Source organism: Thalassophryne amazonica, chromosome 4, assembly GCF_902500255.1.
Source record: "Thalassophryne amazonica chromosome 4, fThaAma1.1, whole genome shotgun sequence".
Lineage (NCBI taxonomy): Eukaryota > Metazoa > Chordata > Actinopteri > Batrachoidiformes > Batrachoididae > Thalassophryne > Thalassophryne amazonica.
This window is the reverse complement of record NC_047106.1, coordinates 137357479-137378766: the sequence shown is the minus strand read 5'-3', so window position 1 is coordinate 137378766 and position 21288 is coordinate 137357479. Positions and strand designations below refer to the sequence as shown.

General features: G+C 41.3%; 1 protein-coding gene across 1 annotated transcript; it reads right to left on the bottom strand.

The window, feature by feature from the left end:
• Positions 1 to 1201: 1201 nt before the first annotated feature.
• On the bottom strand, positions 1202 to 20754 carry bbc3 (BCL2 binding component 3). The gene is made up of 3 exons (XM_034168970.1): positions 20381 to 20754; positions 11014 to 11210; positions 1202 to 2224 (listed from the first exon to the last, which is right to left on the bottom strand). The coding sequence occupies exons 1-3, from the start codon at positions 20745 to 20747 to the stop codon at positions 2129 to 2131; spliced, it is 660 nt and encodes a 219-aa protein (XP_034024861.1). The 5' UTR covers positions 20748 to 20754; the 3' UTR covers positions 1202 to 2128.
• Positions 20755 to 21288: the final 534 nt, after the last annotated feature.

Sequence of the window (21288 nt, the reverse complement as noted above, 5' to 3'; positions counted from 1 at the left end):
TCCATTAAAGTAAATGTTATTAAGAAATGATAGACAGAAGGGGGTTTTCAGGGACTACTGTTATGGTATGGAAATGGAAGACTTAAGTCAAAACAAGATCTAAAGTATGATTAAAGTGGTGGGTGGACTCATTTACATTTTGAGCAAAGCCAATTGAGTCTAATAATAGATTAAATGCAGTGTTGAGGCTGTCATTCTCAGTATCTATGTGGATGTTAAAATCGCCCACTATAATTATCTTATCTGAGCTAAGCACCAAGTCAGACAAAAGGTCTGAGAATTCACAGAGAAACTCACAGTAACAACCAGGTGGATGATAGATAACAACAAATAAAACTGGTTTTTGGGACTTCCAATTTGGATGGACAAGACTAAGAGTCAAGCTTTCAAATGAATTAAAGCGCTGTCTGGGTTTTTGATTAATTAATAAGCTGGAGTGGAAGATTGCTGCTAATCCTCCGCCTCGGCCCATGCTACGAGCATTCTGGCAGTTAGTGTGACTCGGGGGTGTTGACTCATTTAAACTAACATATTCATCCTGCTGTAACCAGGTTTCTGTAAGGCAGAATAAATCAATATGTTGATCAATTATTATATCATTTACTAACGGGGACTTAGAAGAGAGAGACCTAATGTTTAATAGACCACATTTAACTGTTTTAGTCTGTGGTGCAGTTGAAGGTGCTATATTATTTTTTCTTTTTGAATTTTTATGCTTAAATAGATTTTTACTGGTTGTTGGTGGTCTGGGAGCAGGCACCGTCTCTACGGGGATGGGGTAATGAGGGGATGGCAGGGGGAGAGAAGCTGCAGAGAGGTGTGTAAGACTACAACTCTGCTTCCTGGTCCCAACCCTGGATAGTCACGGTTTGGAGGGTTTAATAAAATTGGCCAGATTTCTAGAAATGAGAGCTGCTCCATCCAAAGTGGGATGGATGCCGTCTCTCCTAACAAGACCAGGTTTTCCCCAGAAGCTTTGCCAATTATCTATGAAGCCCACCTCATTTTTTTTGTTTAATTGGAGTGGAGCACTCTCTTATTTCCATCAGACTTTACTTCACCTCATTGTTTAATTTTGACCCCTGTGTAATTCTTCAATTGACCCCCTACCTGGCTGCCTATTCAAACTTCAAGTGGCCAGTCGGTTTGTTCAAAAGAGTAATGTCTAAGGAATATTTGTGCCAACTTTGGTGCTTGTATCACCATTTGCACAATTTTGATCTAAATATTCTCTTAGCCGTTTTTTAATCCATCCACAGTGTTACAGTATGAAAGTAAACTAACTGTTCAGATCTTGTTCCAGTGGCGACAAGAAGCGGTTTACCATGAGTGTTTTTAGCTTGGCCTGTGCCATTACTTTATTTTGCCAGTTGGCTCGTGGTGGCGACTCTGTTCCAAATGAATACTGAGCAAAAAAAAAAAAATCCATTTTTATATTGAGAAAACAGACAAACACCTCAACTTACAAAAACAGAGTCCAGGCTGAAAAATGTTGAAGTTCCCCTTTAAAACCATAAAGAAATATTAATTTTAACAACCCAGGGTTGTCAAATAGCTGTGGTTTAAAGTGATGTTTATAAAATGTTCAGCCAATCAGAAGAAGGAACACACATTATACACAATTTGAAAACAGGGGAATTACAGTACCTCCAACAAAATGAGCTTTAATATCAAAGTAAAAATGGATTAATTTGATCCAGTTCTGACACTCAGTCATACTGAGTGAAGCAAACAAACACACACAGACCGACTGCACCTGCTACACTGAACGCTGACTTACAGCAGAAGATAGACAAATATCACAAAGTTAAAAAAAAATATATAATTTTTTTTTCACCCCTAATCCTTTATCATATTTGAAGACAACTTTAAAAAAGACACACAATTTGCAAACTAGAAAGCTTGTAGCCAGTCAGCTGGAGTCTGACGGGCAGCATCCAGCCTACAGAGGGTCAACACTCTCCCACCAATGTTTGGTTAGAGTATTTTAAGTTAAAAAAATAAATTAAAAAACCGTCAGCAATCAGCTGATTTGTCCCATTTACCATCAACAGTAAAATAGCCAACGCTCTTGTCCTGAAGAGAAAAATGCTGCCATGGCAGCCATTAACTCCAGGTCAGGGGCCGTCTACGTGATCCTCCAGAAGGCGTTCAAAGTCTGTGTGATGAAGTCGAGGAGGCCTCGGTATACGTCTCTCCAGTCCTGCCAATTGGCAGCAGCATGCTGACAGAAACACAGTGAATAACAGACATGACTGTCAAAGCAGAAACATACTGGATTTTTGTCATATGATGCTGAAAAACATGCTTTTTTTTTTTTGCTTCATCTGGGCTTTTTATTGTCCCCACTGAGGTCTCATAGTGTAACGGCAGCCAGCAGTGTGCTGTGTTGTCAGTAAGGCTTACTGACAACACAGAGGGAATGGGAATGTTAAAAGAGCAATCAGAGATTTCTGACATCAGCAAATCCGGTGTCGCAGACCGGACGGTCCACCCCTAAAAATCAATCTGCCTTTTGCATCTGCACATGCGTCATTTCAGACCACAGCAGCACGTCTGAGAGGAGTCTCTTCATCCAAAGCAATCAAATGGATTAATGGGACTCAGATGATAAAGGTCAAACCTCTTAAATAATTCTAAAGTCAGTTTTAAGCAGAAACTCAGCAAAATTCCGTGACGCTTTGAAATGTCCGACGTGCAGTGCACGCATCAGCCAGCTGCTCGTTTAGCTGCGGCACTCTGATAGCTTCTGCGGCCTTTTATGATTAAATAATGCTGAATTTATGTGGAAATGATTGTACAAAAGCTTCTGTCGCTGAGATAGATGATGACTGGAGGCAGTTTGAAGCAGAAACAAGGTGTTAATCCATGAACCGCGTCATCAGGGGGACCGATTTTTAGGGGGACTGACTGGTCAGTGACACCGGCTCCAGATCACTCCCAAAATTCAGTGGTGTCTTCCATGCCCTAATCTATCTGTGGTGCAAATTAGGTGAGAATCCATGGAGTAGTTTTGACATAATCCTTCAAAGCCTATATAAAGTGAAATCTTGATCCAGAATCCGTATTTCCTCCAAAATTTAATGGAGTCTTCCATGTTCTAATATCTATCTGTGGTGAAAATTTATCAAAATCTGTGCAGTAGTTTTGACATAATCCACACAGACAGACCAATAAATAAAACACTGATGATTTTATTACATCCTTGGTGTATGTAATAAATTTAAATTAACTGTGTTTGGCCTCCGTGTGGAGGGGAGAGGCTGCACGAATGTACGAGGTCTGTCCGTAAAGTATAGGTCCTTTTTATTTTTTTCAAAAACTATATGGATTTCATTCATATGTTTTTACGTCAGACATGCTTGAACCCTCGTGCACATGCGTGAGTTTTTCCACGCCCGTCGGTGACGTCATTTGCCTGTGAGCACTCCTTGTGGGAGGAGTCGTCCAGCCCCTCGTCGGAATTCCTTTGTCTGAGAAGTTGCTGAGAGACTGGTGCTTTGTTTGATCAAAATTTTTTCTAAACCTGTGAGACACATCGAAGTGGACATGGTTCGAAAAATTAAGCTGGTTTTCAGTGAAAATTTTAACAGCTGATGAGAGATTTTGAGGTGATTCTGTCGCTTTAAGTACTTTTCACGGTGCGAGACGTCGCGCAGCGCACTCAGGCGGCGTCATCAGCCTGTTTCAAGCTTAAAACCTCCACATTTCAGGCTCTGTTGATCCAGGATGTCGTGAGAGAACAGAGAAGTTTCAGAAGAAGTCGGTTTCAGCATTTTATCCGGATATTCCACTGTTAAAGGAGATTTTTTTTAATGAAAGACGTGCGGGCGGATTGCAGCGTTGGCTCGCAGCCGCCGCGACGCTCCGTCACAGGAAAAACACCTCTGCTGGAAGCCTTAAGGACAAGTTGGAACATCTCCAGCTGATAAACAATTTCCCTTTTAACAGGAAGAAACCTCCAGCAGAACCAGGCTCAGGGAGGGGCAGTCTTCTGCTGGGACTGGTTGGGGCTGAGGGAGAGAACCAAGAAAAAAACATGCTGTGGAGGGGAGCAGAGATCAATCACTAATGATTAAATGCAGAGTGGTGCATACAGAGCAAAAAGAGAAAGAAACAATGCATCATGGGAACCCCCCAGCAGTCTACGTCTATAGCAGCATAACTAAGGGATGGTTCAGGGTCACCTGATCCAGCCCTAACTATAAGCTTTAGCAAAAAGGAAAGTTTTAAGCCTAATCTTAAAAGTAGAGAGGGTGTCTGTCTCCCTGATCTGAATTGGGAGCTGGTTCCACAGGAGAGGAGCCTGAAAGCTGAAGGCTCTGCCTCCCATTCTACTCTTACAAACCCTAGGAACTACAAGTAAGCCTGCAGTCTGAGAGCGAAGCGCTCTATTGGGGTGATATGGTACTACGAGGTCCCTAAGATAAGATGGGACCTGATTATTCAAAACCTTATAAGTAAGAAGAAGAATTTTAAATTCTATTCTAGAATTAACAGGAAGCCAATGAAGAGAGGCCAATATGGGTGAGATATGCTCTCTCCTTCTAGTCCCCGTCAGTACTCTAGCTGCAGCATTTTGAATTAACTGAAGGCTTTTTAGGGAACTTTTAGGACAACCTGATAATAATGAATTACAATAGTCCAGCCTAGAGGAAATAAATGCATGAATTAGTTTTTCAGCATCACTCTGAGACAAGACCTTTCTGATTTTAGAGATATTGCGTAAATGCAAAAAAGCAGTCCTACATATTTGTTTAATATGCGCTTTGAATGACATATCCTGATCAAAAATGACTCCAAGATTTCTCACAGTATTACTAGAGGTCAGGGTAATGCCATCCAGAGTAAGGATCTGGTTAGACACCATGTTTCTAAGATTTGTGGGGCCAAGTACAATAACTTCAGTTTTATCTGAGTTTAAAAGCAGGAAATTAGAGGTCATCCATGTCTTTATGTCTGTAAGACAATCCTGCAGTTTAGCTAATTGGTGTGTGTCCTCTGGCTTCATGGATAGATAAAGCTGGGTATCATCTGCGTAACAATGAAAATTTAAGCAATACCGTCTAATAATACTGCCTAAGGGAAGCATGTATAAAGTGAATAAAATTGGTCCTAGCACAGAACCTTGTGGAACTCCATAATTAACTTTAGTCTGTGAAGAAGATTCCCCATTTACATGAACAAATTGTAATCTATTAGACAAATATTATTCAAACCACCGCAGCGCAGTGCCTTTAATACCTATGGCATGCTCTAATCTCTGTAATAAAATTTTATGGTCAACAGTATCAAAAGCAGCACTGAGGTCTAACAGAACAAGCACAGAGATGAGTCCACTGTCCGAGGCCATAAGAAGATCATTTGTAACCTTCACTAATGCTGTTTCTGTACTATGATGAATTCTAAAACCTGACTGAAACTCTTCAAATAGACCATTCCTCTGCAGATGATCAGTTAGCTGTTTTACAACTACCCTTTCAAGAATTTTTGAGAGAAAAGGAAGGTTGGAGATTGGCCTATAATTAGCTAAGATAGCTGGGTCAAGTGATGGCTTTAAGTAATGGTTTAATTACTGCCACCTTAAAAGCCTGTGGTACATAGCCAACTAACAAAGATAGATTGATCATATTTAAGATCGAAGCATTAAATAATGGTAGGGCTTCCTTGAGCAGCCTGGTAGGAATGGGGTCTAATAAACATGTTGATGGTTTGGATGAAGTAACTAATGAAAATATCTCAGACAGAACAATCGGAGCGAAAGAGTCTAACCAAATACCGGCATCACTGAAAGCAGCCAAAGATAACGATACGTCTTTGGGATGGTTATGAGTAATTTTTTCTCTAATAGTTAAAATTTTGTTAGCAAAGAAAGTCATGAAGTCATTACTAGTTAAAGTTAATGGAATACTCAGCTCAATAGACCTCTGACTCTTTGTCAACCTGGCTACAGTGCTGAAAAGAAACCTGGGGTTGTTCTTATTTTCTTCAATTAGTGATGAGTAGAAAGATGTCCTAGCTTTACGGAGGGCTTTTTTATAGAGCAACAGACTCTTTTTCCAGGCTAAGTGAAGATCTTCTAAATTAGTGAGACGCCATTTCCTCTCCAACTTACGGGTTATCTGCTTTAAGCTACGAGTTTGTGAGTTATACCACAGAGTCAGGCACTTCTGATTTAAAGCTCTCTTTTTTAGAGGAGCTAAAGCATCCAAAGTTGTCTTCATTGAGGATGTAAAACTATTGACGAGATACTCTATCTCACTTACAGAGTTTAGGTAGCTACTCTGCACTGTGTTGGTATATGGCATTAGAGAACATAAAGAAGGAATCATATCCTTAAACCTAGTTACAGCGCTTTCTGAAAGACTTCTAGTGTAATGAAACTTATTCCCCACTGCTGGGTAGTCCATCAGAGTAAATGTAAATGTTATTAAGAAATGATCAGACAGAAGGGAGTTTTCAGGGAATACTGTTAAGTCTTCTATTTCCATACCATAAGTCAGAACAAGATCTAAGATATGATTAAAGTGGTGGGTGGACTCATTTACTTTTTGAGCAGAGCCAATAGTCTAATAAAAGATTAAATGCAGTGTTGAGGCTGTCATTCTCAGCATCTGTGTGGATGTTAAAATCGCCCACTATAATGATCTTATCTGAGCTAAGCACTAAGTCAGACAAAAGGTCTGAAAATTCACAGAGAAACTCACAGTAACGACCAGGAGGACGATAGATAATAACAAATAAAACTGGTTTTTGGGACTTCCAATTTGGATGGACAAGACTAAGAGTCAAGCTTTCAAATGAATTAAAGCTCTGTCTGGGTTTTTGATTAATTAATAAGCTGGAATGGAAGATTGCTGCTAATCCTCCGCCCCGGCCCGTGCTACGAGCATTCTGACAGTTAGTGTGACTCGGGGGTGTTGACTCATTTAAACTAACATATTCATCCTGCTGTAACCAGGTTTCTGTAAGGCAGAATAAATCAATATGTTGATCAATTATTATATCATTTACCAACAGGGACTTAGAAGAGAGAGACCTAATGTTTAATAGACCACATTTAACTGTTTTAGTCTGTGGTGCAGTTGAAGGTGCTATATTATTTTTTCTTTTTGAATTTTTATGCTTAAATAGATTTTTGCTGGTTATTGGTAGTCTGGGAGCAGGCACCGTCTCTACGGGGATGGGGTAATGAGGGGATGGCAGGGGGAGAGAAGCTGCAGAGAGGTGTATAAGACTACAATTCTGCTTCCTGGTCCAAACCCTGGATAGTCACGGTTTGGAGGATTTAAGAAAATTGGCCAGATTTCTAGAAATGAGAGCTGCTCCATCCAAAGTGGGATGGATGCCGTCTCTCCTAACAAGACCAGGTTTTCCCCAGAAGCTTTGCCAATTATCTATGAAGCCCACCTCATTTTTTGGACACCACTCAGACAGCCAGCAATTCAAGGAGAACATGCGGCTAAACATGTCACTCCCGGTCTGATTGGGGAGGGGCCCAGAGAAAACTACAGAGTCCGACATTGTTTTTGCAAAGTTACACACCGATTTAATGTTAATTTTACTGACCTCCGATTGGCGTAACCGGGTGTCATTACTGCCGACGTGAATTACAATCATACCAAATTTACGCTTAGCCTTAGCCAGCAGTTTCAAATTTCCTTCAATGTCGCCTGCTCTGGCCCCCGGAAGACAATTGACTATGGTTGCTGGTGTCGCTAACTTCACATTTCGCAAAACAGAGTCGCCAATAACCAGAGTTTGATCCTCGGTGGGTGTGTCGTCGAGTGGGGAAAAACGGTTAGAGATGTGAACGGGTTGGCGGTGTACACGGGGCTTCTGTTTAGGGCTACGCTTCCTCCTCACAGTCACCCAGTCAGCCTGCTTTCCCGGCTGCTCGGGATCTGCCAGGGGGTAACTAATGGCGGCTAAGCTACCTTGGTCCGCACCGACTACAGGGGCCTGGCTAGCTGTAGAATTTTCCACGGTGCGGAGCCGAGTCTCCAATTCGCCCAGCCTGGCCTCCAAAGCTACGAATAAGCTACACTTATTACAAGTACCGTTACTGCTAAAGGAGGCCGAGGAATAACTAAACATTTCACACCCAGAGCAGAAAAGTGCGGGAGAGACAGGAGAAGCCACCATGCTAAATCGGCTAAGAGCTAGTAGCTACGCTAACCTAGCGGATTCCTAAAAACACGCAAAGTGAGTAATGTGTAAATAATTTAGAGGTGATTCAGCAGAAGGAGTGCTTTAGTTAAGGCACATAAAGATTACACTGGGAAACAAATCATAATCTAGATAACTAGATCAATCTAACTGCGCAGATTAAACAGCTAACAGATACAGAAAAACACCGCTGTGCTCCGGAACAGGAAGTGATACAATACCGCAGTGAGAGCCAACCACCAGTATGGCAAAAGCGGATTGATAAACTTAAACAGAATATTGACTTTTGGAAATCCCTCTATCTCCTTTGTTGGAAGGGTCAATGCAACTAAGATGGTTGTCTTGCCTCAATTTATTTTTCTCATTCAAGGCTCCCATTTTTATACAAGTGTACTTTAAGCAGTTAGACTCAATCACATCCTCCATATGGAGCTACAAAACTGTGCATAGCCAAAAAGCATTTATCAAAGATCAAATCAAATCTCCAACCTCCAGCAGAACCAGGCTCAGGGAGGGGCAGTCTTCTGCTGGGACTGGTTGGGGCTGAGGGGAGAGAATCAGGAAAAAGACATGCTGTGGAGGGGAGCAGAGATCGATCACTAATGATTAAATGCAGAGTGGTGCATACAGAGCAAAAAGATGGAAGGAAGGACAGAAGTTTTTAAACTCTATCTTTGGGCCATTCAATTGTCCATCAGTGTGTGGTGGAAGAAAGGTCCCACAGCTGATTCAGATGACTGCCCAGCATGGTTAAAGGTGGAACGTTCCTTTTGCAGAAATATCTCACTCCAAGCCCCGTTAAATAGCCATACTAAAGAAAATAATCCAGCCTATTCTGGCAGTACTATTTTAGGCAATACTCTGAAAATATGGAGTTATATCAGACGATACATGAAAGCACCTGTTACTTAAGTATATAGACAGCCCAAAATGCAATAGTCATGCCTTTACCCCGTTGTTTTGATGTGGCAGCAGAGAGGCATTAGTGACTTAAATGCACTATAAGTAAATGTTAGTGTTGCTTCTTTTGATCAGGTTTAGAGTTTGTACAGCATCCCCGTGTCCAATCTGTTCAAACATCTTGAAATACGTGAGTTTACCAGAAAGCACATACCCTGTTACCAAATCAAGCCTTGCCATGAGACCCTCAACACCATCAATAGATTTGACCCTCTCAACTGTGGAGCACTCTCTTATTTCCATCAGACTTTACTGAAGCATACATCTATGGATTCCCCTGCTCTCAGACAGGCACGGGCCAGCAAGCTGAATCAGGAGATAGATGAGGGAATTTGGGAACAATGTCTGGCAAACATAAATGATTGTTCAGTAAATGTCGAACATAAACCAGTACAGCTTAAGACATTACATCACCTGTATTACTGTAGAAGCAGGGCTCATAAGTTTGGTTCATCAACATCAGCACTCTGTAACATATCTAAGATGTCTGAGGGAAGGCTTGGGCCAACTCTCTGGTCTTGTATGAAGCTGTCACCTTCAAAACTAAAACTAACAAAAGAAAAACGAAGCGAACGTCAACCTTGATGCTTTAAACAAAATCTTCACGATGACGTGACCGACAACAGGTATGAGACCGAGCGCAGCCAACCTGTCCATATGTAAAGATCCTGTACCTGCAGGTGCAGAATCTGGTTGTCTTGATAACAGGTGAGAGATGCTGTTTGCATTCACAGCAACGTGTGCACACACAGGCCAGCCACAAACAGCTGGAATGTGCGTAAATAGTTAAACGTTCTTGCCACTATTGTTTTTGTATAAAATGTTGCTTTTCTTCCCACACATGGACGAGCATCAGTGACAGAAGGATGTTTCATTCAGCTCGTCTGAGCTTTATTTATTGATCTGTTTAGATGTCGTCCTCATTCGTGCAGGAGGTCGGACAAAGTTGGACGACAGTCAGATGGAACAATGACAGTACGGGAACTATGCAAATGACAAGGAACCATCAAGACAGAAATCAAAACGAAATACAGATGAATTGAGGTTGTCGTCGGAATTCGTTCACATTTTTCAACAGTTTGAAATACGGGAACGAAGCTGGATGACATTTAAACGATGCCTCTGAAAGGCACCGTAAATCCAGATTTCTTGTTTCATTGTGGCTTCGGTGTCCTTTGGTAGTGCTGTGTGACAGGTCCCTTTCGTACAGCTGTTGCAAAAAAATTGATTCTGCATATGTGGAAAAACGACTCTGCACCAAGGCTCATTGAAACGGGGACTGTACTATATCTTGAAAGAATCAGATACCACAATGATAGATTAAAATATTTTGATAATCTCTGGGACCCTCTACCAGTGTGTATATAAATGGACAAGTCTTACAAATTCCTGCTGTTTGTTCACTTTTATAAATTTTGATCAATGTTTTCTTTGCAATCTACTTTTGATTTTTTTTTATTCATTTATTTTACATTACATGACTGTTTAATTAATACGTGCTTTGTTCTACTTATATCTAAAACAAGAAAAATACATATTTTTTAAAATAACCAGTTTTGGACCATGTGTACTACTTTTATTGTGAAGGGCCCTCAGCTACAATATAACAAATGTATGTAAAAAATGTAAGGCTGCCATCGCACTAAAAGCCTGTTCTAGTTGAACAGTACAACTTATTTGCACATCACACTCTCCATTTCATGATAAAATACAGTTTTTCTGCTGGATTCACACCCATGTAATATAAGAGACCTTTGGCAGAGTCACATTATCTGACTGAGAGCTGGACCTTCTTTAGTTCCTACAAACCAAGTGGAACAGTGAAGAGATCTACATCACATACATAGGCAGGAAATTTGGGCTGAGCTAAAAAGCTTATCTCACCACTTCATTGAGGATTGTGGAGTTAAATTTATCCCCAATAGTCCTCAGCTGGGTGCCAACTCTCCTGACCTGGACATCCTGGTCCTCCTCTCCTCTGAGCTGTCGTGAATACCAAGATGGGCGTTCAATTGGCAGCAGTAGGTCTAGTGGAGGCCTCTGCTGCCTCAAAGCATCCTGGTTGTCCCCACTGTCTGAAGCTGCAAAAACACCCAACACCAACAAACGTGACTGGACAGGGCTGGAATTTGGAAACCAAACATGCAGTGTATTTGTTAACCCTCAGAGAAGCAGATTGATGGCCAGTTACTCCAATTTCTACAAGAAAATTACAAACTTGCATGCGCTGTTAAACAATGCAAAAGAAAAAAGATCAGAAAAAAATGGAATAAATTATAGTAAAGAGCCAGAACAAAGACATTTAATCTTAATCAGTGGAAGATGAAAACTTGCTGAATAGGGTTCCTTTAATCAAGACCCCTGGGATCTGTTTGATAAGAAATCAGTGAGACAAAATACTGGAATAAAATCCATAGAAAAATGAGTTCAGAGACTGTTTGCAAGAATATGTGATTGAGTACAATTGAAAGAAAATCAATAAAAAGCAAAGGTGCATTGCTTTACTATGGTGGTGTAAAGAGGCAAAATCTTAAAAACTGTGTAGCTCAGTGGACTTGGAAAGACTTCTCCTTGACAGGCTGCCAGTCTATTGAAGATAAATGGACTGCATTTATATAGCGCTTTTCCATCTGCATCAGATGTTCAAAGTGCTTTACAATAATGCTTCACATTCACCCTGATGCGAGGGTGCTGCCATACAAGGTACTCGTTACACACTGGGAGCAGCTAGGAGATTCAGGACCCAAGGGCCCTTAGTGATTTTCCGGGTAAGCTGGGATTTGAACCGAGGATCCTCTGGTCTCAAGCTTTAACCACTAGACCATCGCCTCCGCTGCAGATCACTTCCCCAGCCAAAGGCTAGTAACACAGCTGGGAGGACTGAAACAAGGCAGATGAAACGCCGTGTCTGCAGCCACTGACGGGTAGGCTGGACTAGAGTCCCTTCATGCAGAGAATAGCGACAACTAAGAACAAGGCGCCATTTTGGGGCCAATTGTGCTGAACTACTGAATGAACCTTTTATGTTTTCAACATCTAGGTACATGTGCTATTAAAGTAAATAAAAAAATTAAGGAATTAAATTTACATGAATTTACAATTTATGATGATTTATTTAATTAATTTAAAGAGCTATAAGAGCTATTCATTCATGAGCTACAACAGATTTAATGATATAAGCCACACCCACTCAGCTGTACTCAGGAATTGTTGCAAAACAGTAAAAAGCTGGAACATCTACGCGATACCTTTTGTGTGTCTCGGTTCAAGCATTGTACATGCCACATTTTGTGATGATTGGGCAAAACTGTCGGAGGAGTAGCGAAAAAAAAAAACAAAAACCCACAAACATTTCAAAATGGCTGTTAATGTTCCATCCAAAAGTGGGCGTGTCAGCTGCAGGGCACTGAAAAGAATGTAGATGTCATATAGCACTGGTACCACAGCCTCTTATACAAAGAGACTGGTAGCGTGTTTTTGAAAACATGGCTATGATTGGTCCATCTGATACGTCGGCTGCTATTGGCTATCACGCCACGCTCTGTGATTGGCTGTGGTGTAACCGCCGAAAATGTAAGTTGGTTCCACTCCTCCAGAGACTGTGGTACAAGTGCTACGATGTAAACAAAGGCTGCAGCTAATCAGAGAGCGGTGTGTCTCAGCCAATCAGCAAAATGTCAGAATCCTGACTAAAAGTCATGTGACCAAATAACCCGATACCGACTCCTTTGCATTGGCTGGAGGAGTGGAGCCAACTTAGATGTCATAAAACTTTGATTGTGTGTTAAGGTTCAGCAGTAATTAGCCAAATGTTAAATGGGGTTAGTATAGCGCCACTATGTGGTTTCTCAGTGCAATTTTTTTTTGATAAGTAGTGGGTACCTTGGGGAAGCTACACCACAAGTAATTTGTTGTTATGCATTGCGGGGCTTCAGCTGTTTGTAGTGAGGTCACTCAGAGTGGCACAGAGATTGAATGAAATAAAAAGCGTAAAAATGTCTGTGTAAGGCTCAGTGTAGGTGCACTGCCGTCACCGCTCTTTGAGAAACAACAACTGTCTTTTCAACTCAAAGCTTCAGCGCAAAACCGCAGATGAAAAGTTTGCAGCTCGCTGAAAGTGGGCGAGGCGGGCAGTTCAACCAAACACCGAACTCCGCCTGCCCACGGGGCAGTGACACCGGTTTTAATGCTGCAATCGAGCAGCAATATAAAAATAATAGTGACGCACAGTAACCTGGAGAAGTAACTTTAATCTGACTACTGATTTTGAAAGATTAACACGTTAGATTAGTCATTACTGAAAAAAGCGGTCAGATTAGAGTAAGACAGACTTCAAGGTCTGGGTATGAAAAGTGTGACATTTCTCTGAAAAAAATCCTGTAGCTGCCACATGATCTGTACTAGAAAGTGTCTTTCCCATAGTAAAAATTGTCTACTTTTTGTTGAAGACATCCCCAATAGCCTAAAATCAGCCCTTCACTGGGTATTTTAATGGTTTTAGCTCAGAAACGTGCAAAAATTAGGAATTTTTGGTGACAAAAATTTTGACTGTTTCACATACAATATATGTTGAAAAACAAACCTGGAATGTTACTAAAAACAACTGTGGTTAGGTGTTGGTATTGTGGTCTATGTATACTAATATTTTTAGCAATTTATATTTAAATTTCTGGGACTCAGAATGATTTTTCTAGCAGAGGGTGTCTGACAATTTTGTTTGCGTATAACATCTTATGGTAAGAAAATGTTTTCTTTCTTCTAATCGAAGTCGAAGAAGAACTCACAGCGTGCGTTTTGTTTGAAGCATGCCGGAAGCGTAGATAGTTTTGTTTTTGTCGCCACATTTCAGCTTTAATTGTAAGAGCAGTAATATTAAGAGAAAGAGCATGTATTATATATCAGTAATTTCAGAATTTAATGCACATTTGAATAACATATAATAACATTAGTTACTATCATGTGATTAGAAAGAAAAATTTAATATGAGTAATCCCTAAAACTTTGAATGTGTGAAAAAAATACATGGTGTTGTAAAAAAAAATTACTACTCTTACAATTTTCATCCTATCATCACCAAAATCAAACTTAATCAAGCCAATTATATTTGCTACAAACAGTTTATACTAGTGAAGCACAATATTTCATATTGTGAGTGTGAATTTTTTTTTTTTTTTTTTTTACAAGTGAAATTTTTCATTTTCAGTTCAACATTTTGTGGCTGAAAACTGATCATACAGCGTCTGTCTCTGTCAATTTTTCTAAGCATCTGGAGCTGCAGGTATAGCTTTAAATCAAGTTGCAAGAGTAAACCCATTTTCAACACTTTCACTTAAAGGTTATTTTGTAATAATTGCATTTTCTAAATTTATGTTGCAGAGTGACTTTGTGAGAATAAATGTAAGATAACTTTAAAACTAAAACTGATTTTGCATTTCTGATTGCATTTTTGTAATTCTGACAAAATTTTGCATTAGATCCAAATGCTGAAATAATTCAATTGAAATACTTATTTTTTCACCCAAATGTCTGATTAGTCTGACTCAAAGCTTGAAGTGTGTTGTAACGTGTTACCGGCATCACTGCTTTTAGGGGAGACAAAGAACAAGAAGAAAAATCTGCACAATTACAGTCAGGGTCTTCACCCCTTTGGGGCTTGGACCCCTACCAATCATTCATAGAATTCATAACCGTGCCAAACCGTAGGTCCTACAAAGCAATCCTTGGAAAAATGCATGCTCCAAATATAGATCCATTTTGTAGCTGCACACATTTTCCCACTTTTGGTGTAAATTTGGGTTGTTTAGAGAGGCAGAACATTGAGATTTTGTCTGTCGTCTCTGTCATTTGTCCACTCTGCCACAATGCACCTACATTTTCACGTTAAATAACACCTTTTCTCGTCAGCCTCAGAACCACAGTGTCTGTGCTTTCAACTGGGAGCAAAGCGAAGCCTTCCTGGAGTGATGTCACATGCACCTTGCTACTTTAATAGGAAGTCAGAAGGCGGAGTTTTTGCGGGAAATCTTAAATCTTATAAAATCACCAAATTATCTGTTTATAGCACGTTTAGTGTATTATTTGGAACTTGGGACATATTATATACAATCTTGTTATATGAAGCATAAAAAAACCACGTCTGTTGCACTTTAAAGTAATAGTTAAAACTGCACTGATACATGGACCCCTGAATCGATGTAAAAGGACTATGAACCAGTTGATGGCTCAGTTTTAACGTTATAAAGTGGTTTATGCTACTACAGTACTTCCATATCTTCAAACCCTCTGAAAAGTTGAAAGGTCAGTGTCAGGCTTTCCATCCCTGGTTCTCCAGACCAGGCACCTAAGTGGCTCTACTCTACTCTTTTCTACTCTCCTATTTTACTCTTCCTTTTTAGATATACCTTTATATATTAGCATAGTGCCACCTTAGAATTGGAATATAATATATAAGATATACCTGACTGAATTTTCATGAGACAGTGTGAGTTAAAAACAAAGTCAATGAGTCCAATACTGGTAGGGGGTATAACGGATAAGTGGACCGTTTGAACTTTTCTGTTTGTTAATACTCGCATACAGGGTCAGAATGGAAAAAGTAGTGCTGTGCTAGTTCTGCTGTGGTAACAGGCCAAAAACCAGAGAGATGAGAGGACACTGAACTCTTCTCAACAAGGATTTAGGCTGCCATCATGGAAGAGGGATGTTGTTGTGACCCACCTCTGTACGCACAACAACACCAAGATCCACAACTTGTGTCAGATAACATTTAAGGGCGTTAATCTCTAGGCACCTCACAATTTCAGGGGCCAGCGATGGAATTACAAAATGGTTATTGATGCATCAATGCATCCATTTTCTAAACAGGATTTATTTTTCCCCTCACTATGTGACTACTTGTTACTCTCCAAAGTCTTTGTGATCCATAATAAATACATGATTACTGAAGCCCCTTTCACACCGGGCCTGCATAGAGTTGCATTGTGCTGTGTATCCGGCACGCAGGAATGACTGTGTGAGTTGTGCACAGAGAGAAAAAAATATATTGTGTGCAGGAGGGAGAAGCTTGTCTCCGTGATGCACTGCCTGGACACACAAATAGATCTGATACTAAATTATTTCCAGGAGTTAATGGGCTTTATTTAATGTGGCCCAATCGTGAGAGAAGAATGTGAAAGTACCACAGAGCTACAGCCGGCGGTCGCATGTGATCCGTCTGAAGTGAACGTGGACATGTCCTCTCACTGGTGATCAGTCTGCGAGCAGGAGTTACTGGACTTTATTCAATGTGCCACAATCTTGAGAGAACCTGGAGGTGAAAGAAAGGTGCAGCCGGCGATGGAGCACACAATCAGTCCATGAGGAGTGGACGTGGACATGTCCTCTCACTGGTGATCAGTCTGTGAGCAGGAGTTAATGGACTTGATTTAACGTGCCACAATCGTGAGAGAACTTGAAGAGGTGAAAGAAAAGCGGAGCTGCAGCTGGCAGTCGCACCCCTGATCCATCTGTGAGGAGTGAACATGGACATGTCCTCTCGCTGATGATCTGTCCATCAGGAGTTAGTGGACGTGGAAGCTTGGCCAGCCTGCCTCTTCTTCTTCTGTGGCTTTGAAGCTTCACTGCCAGCAAAGTCCAACAGGATTAATAAAAGCTATCAACGGAGGTATGTACAAAAAAAAAACAAAAACAAAAAAAAATGAAAAGGATTTTTCGACCTGGCATGGGGTTGTGTACAGTAGCGCAGTGTTGTGTAGATTTACATATAGTAGTGTTGTGTAGAATTGTGTGGAACACTGAGTCAGTACTCTACACTGACAGTCCACATAGAGTTGCATAATCTTGGCGTAGTCGGAACGTGGCATTACGCAACTCTACGTTGGCCCTGGTGGAATCAACTCCACTTACCATGTTTAGAGGATGAGAACAACCCCAAGAAAACCATCCCAACTGTGAAGCATGGGGGTGGAAACATCATACTCTGGGGGTGCTCTTCTGCAAAGGAGACAGGATGACTGCACCGTATTGAAGGGAGGATGGATGGGGTTGTGTACTGCGAGATTTTGGCAAACAACATCCTTCCTTCAGTAAGAGCATTGAAGATGGGTCATGGCTGGGTCTTCCAGCATGACAATGACCCCAAACACACAGCCAAGGCAACTAAGGAGGGTCTCCGTAAGAAGCATTTCAAGGTCCTGGAGTGGCCTGGCCAGTCTCCAGACCTGAACTCAATAGAAAATCTTTGGAGGGAGCTGAAACTCCAAACCTGAAAGATCTAGAGAAGATCTGTATGGAGGAGTGGACCAAAATCCCTGCTGCAGTGTGTGAAAACTTGGTCAAGAACTACAGGACATGTTTGACCTCTGTAATTGCAAACAAAGGCTACTGTACCAAATATTAACATTGATTTTCACAGGTGTTCAAATACTTATTTGCAGCAGTAACAGACAAATAAATTATTAAAAAAAAATCATACATTGTGATTTCTGGATTTTTTTTTTTTTTAGATTATGTCTCTCACAGTGGACATGCACCTAAGATGAAAATTTCAGACCCCTCCATGATTTCTAAGTGGGAGAACTTGCAAAATCACAGGGTGTTCAAATACTTATTTTCCTCACTGTATATGCAGTCTGTGATTATAACACAGACAGGCTGTTCACAGTCATCACCAGTCACTTAACTTTCACTATTAAATTGACATTTTGTTAAAAGAAGGTTCAGGAACCATAATCCGGTTTAATAAAACCCTTATGAAGCACATTATTTACATTTTAATTTGGATTATTTTGTCAGTTGGCTCCGTTTGCATTCTCAGTGCTCATGAGGCACCGAAATCTGCTTTGTGATTCAGTCTGGTATGTACTGATGGAGTGGGGTGGGTGTGGGGTGCCGTTCCAGGGCCCACCCTTATAGGTTTAACTGCTTCAGAAATCAGCAGTCTGATTTTATGTTTGGAAGATGCTGACAGCTGACTGGTTGACATATGGCTTCCAGCAGAAGGAAATGCTGTAGACTGTTCTTTAGAAAAGCCAGACAGCACAGAACAAGTCTGGGCATGCCCAGGACTCACAGCTGGGACGAGGAGGAGGGGGCTGGGGGGGCAAACATGGACAAAACCAGTCACAACACACACTGAATAAAAAGCTGCTTCTCCTTTAGCACACACACACACACACACACACACACACACACACACACACACACACACACACACACACACACACACACACACACACACACACACACACACACACACACACACACACGGTGTGCTACTGCTGCCACCTGAAATACCCTTTACACGACTTCCAACGGTCCCTTAAATTTGTCTTCTTTAATGTGGAACAGGTTACATCGACATAACATCAACCTAACAAACAGTCATTCACACAATATCTAGTCAGCTACGAACCAGCGCAGGGGGCAAACTATTATTATTATCATTATTATGATTTTGCCAAGATTTGCAGTCAGGAACGATTGCACTGAAACTCGCGCAGTGTCCAGAAAGCGAGTGTTAAAAACACATCAAATAAGATTAAACAAGCCTCGACTAACTACTAAGTAACAAATAACACATACCCTGCAGGTCTTTCATTTGTTCCAGTCTGCTGGTGAACAGAGCCGACCGCTTCAGGACAAGCTGCTTCGTAAGCTTCAACACTTCCCAGTTTCACGAGTTCGACAGGACGGTCAGGACACATTCAATACACCATTGCTAACACGAAGGGGCGATAATGGTTTTAAAGTCCTGTGTCTGCACTGAACAGAGCCGTCTGCGGTCGTCACCTGCCAACACTTTGTCTCCAAACTGTCATGGACACAAGCTCCCAAAATTGGATGGACTTCCACAGCTTCCTTGCAGACACACACAATAAACATTTTTTCCAGGTGCTGCAATGCAAAACTGGTCACCCCAGATGTTGACAACGCAATGCATTCTGGGATGATTTTTTGCCAAAATACAACATGGAAAAATTGTCACAGTTGTTCCTTTTTGTCATTTTTCTGTCAGAGAATAGCAGGCTGACACTTCTTTACTAACTCTCTTCTATATCTGTGTTTTTGTCCTTTATGTGAATACTATTTTTGAATAAAGCACTTTAAACTTAACCATTTGGTCTGTTCTCTGAGCTGGGGTCACACCTTTGCACACACATTACAACACTTGCGCAATGGGGCAGTGCAGTCTCATTTGAACCCGTGTGACATTGTGGGATTTGACCACTTCTGGGGACATCCTGCCAGTGTGCAACACAAACACAACATCATTTCACATGGATAGATTGTGTTTGTTTTTCAGCTTCAATCACGGAAGTAGTGGCAAAAAGTGCAGGTTTGGGAGATGTTGTGTCAGTAAGTTTGAGTGAGTTTAAATGTGAATAATGATAATGGAGCTGCCCCCGGAAGTACAGTTTTTGCATCATATGCTCTTTCATTTAATCCCTTTATCGCCCACCGTCAAACGAGACTACGGTGCACAATATTTGCAAAATACACAAATAAATCCACTGCTTCTCACAACACTTAAGCCACCTTGACACCTGCATGAATTTAATGCGTGCACTGCTATGCAATTTGTCGCACTTTGTCTAGCTGGATGCCGCACTTTGTGCCGCTGGACGCCACGTTATATAAAATAATTATTTCATAGCAGATGATGCATTTGCTCTTGGAATTTCACTGATAAAACCATCTCTTATCACTCCTGGAATCACAGAGAAATTATCTGCAGCTCCAGCTTCTCTCGTGTGCATCGTGCAGTGGAGAACGCATTTGGAACCTTTGATAATACACACACACATACATTTTATATATATATGGTTTCGTAAAACAGTTGTACTGTCATTCCTTCTTATGCGTTTGATAATTTATATTTATTGTGGATGTAGCATCTCGTGATAATTGTTCAGATGAGCTTCAGCAGTGAGACGCATCGACTCGCAGTGATGCAGTGTTTTTTAATAGGCTGCGCAATGTTCACAACTGCTTCACAAAATTAATGCTTGCCAGAGATTTTGAACATTTCAAAAAAATTTTTGCGCATTTGCACGTAGCCATGCACAGCTCACGCACAGTTCAGAACAGTTTACTCTCTGGCACGCCAGATTGTGTGCCAGTGCTAAGCTCAAATATCTGCAAGTGTCAAGGTACCTAAATGTTGGTGAAAGTGTCTTGCAAATTTTAAGTGACAGACAATGAAAAAAACCCGTTGATTCCCCGCTTAAAATTTTAATTTAGGAGCTCCTACCTGACTCCCCTACAGTGGTGACAGATTCAGCTTCACCACAGTCCTCCCTCTGCTTGAACCACGGAGGTGCTGATAATAGAGGTAAGTGCTGAAGATTCGGTGGTTCCTGCAGCCCTGCTGGGTGACGATAAGGCAGCATGAAGGTCAGGTAAGGTGCCGGGTGACGGTGAAGGTGGTGGGGACAATGGTGGAGGTATGTACCAGTGCTGGTGCCATTATCAGTACTAATGGTGTGAGTCAGCAAGCCGGGCCGGGTGCAGAAGGACCAAGGTGACTTCACATGACAAGTACGGTGACTTGGAAGAGGGCCACCTCCAACTCCTCCTCTGTTGTCCCTCACACTCTTGATGGTGTTTGCACGAGCCATCCCAGTGTGACGCTAAATCACACAGACAAACACACCCTTAAGAGTACGGAGTGTGCCAAACACCACACACACACACACCCTATCTTCTCTTCAGCTGCTCCCTTGTTTTTTTCAGTTGGGTTGCTGCAGCAGATCCCAGGTGGGTCTGCATGGTGATTTGGCACAGGTTGCCAGTTATGCCGGATGCCCTTCCTGATGCAACTCCATGTTACACAGAGATGGGCAGGGGCGGGTTTGAACCAGGAACCTTCTGTACTGGAAGTGCACTTACCACTGGGGATTACCACATTAAAAAAAATACAAGATTAAATATTCATATAATTGTAATATACTGCAATAAGGCAGTGATTAAAGAATTAGTGTTAAATACTTTATTCTTCATCACCAGGTGGAGATTTTTAACTTTATAAACAACTTCTATTTACATTGTACACACAATACAAAAGTCACGATTTTTTAAAGATGATTAGTTTTGTTTCCTGTGACAGTCTGTTTCCAGGTAATCGATCACTGATCACCGTCTGTGTGGAGCTGCAACAGA

What these genes read in the sequence shown, in the direction of transcription:
- bbc3 (XM_034168970.1), bottom strand. Translation starts at nt 20,747, where the DNA reads ATGGCTCGTGCAAACACCATCAAGAGTGTGAGGGACAACAGAGGAGGA. An exon ending in CACCACTGTAGGGGAGTCAG is followed by an intron (nt 11,211 to 20,380) that starts GTAGGAGCTCCT and finishes GTGTTTTTGCAG; the next exon opens with CTTCAGACAGTGGGGACAAC. An exon ending in CCACAATCCTCAATGAAGTG is followed by an intron (nt 2,225 to 11,013) that starts GTGAGATAAGCT and finishes TGTTTCTGTCAG; the next exon opens with CATGCTGCTGCCAATTGGCA.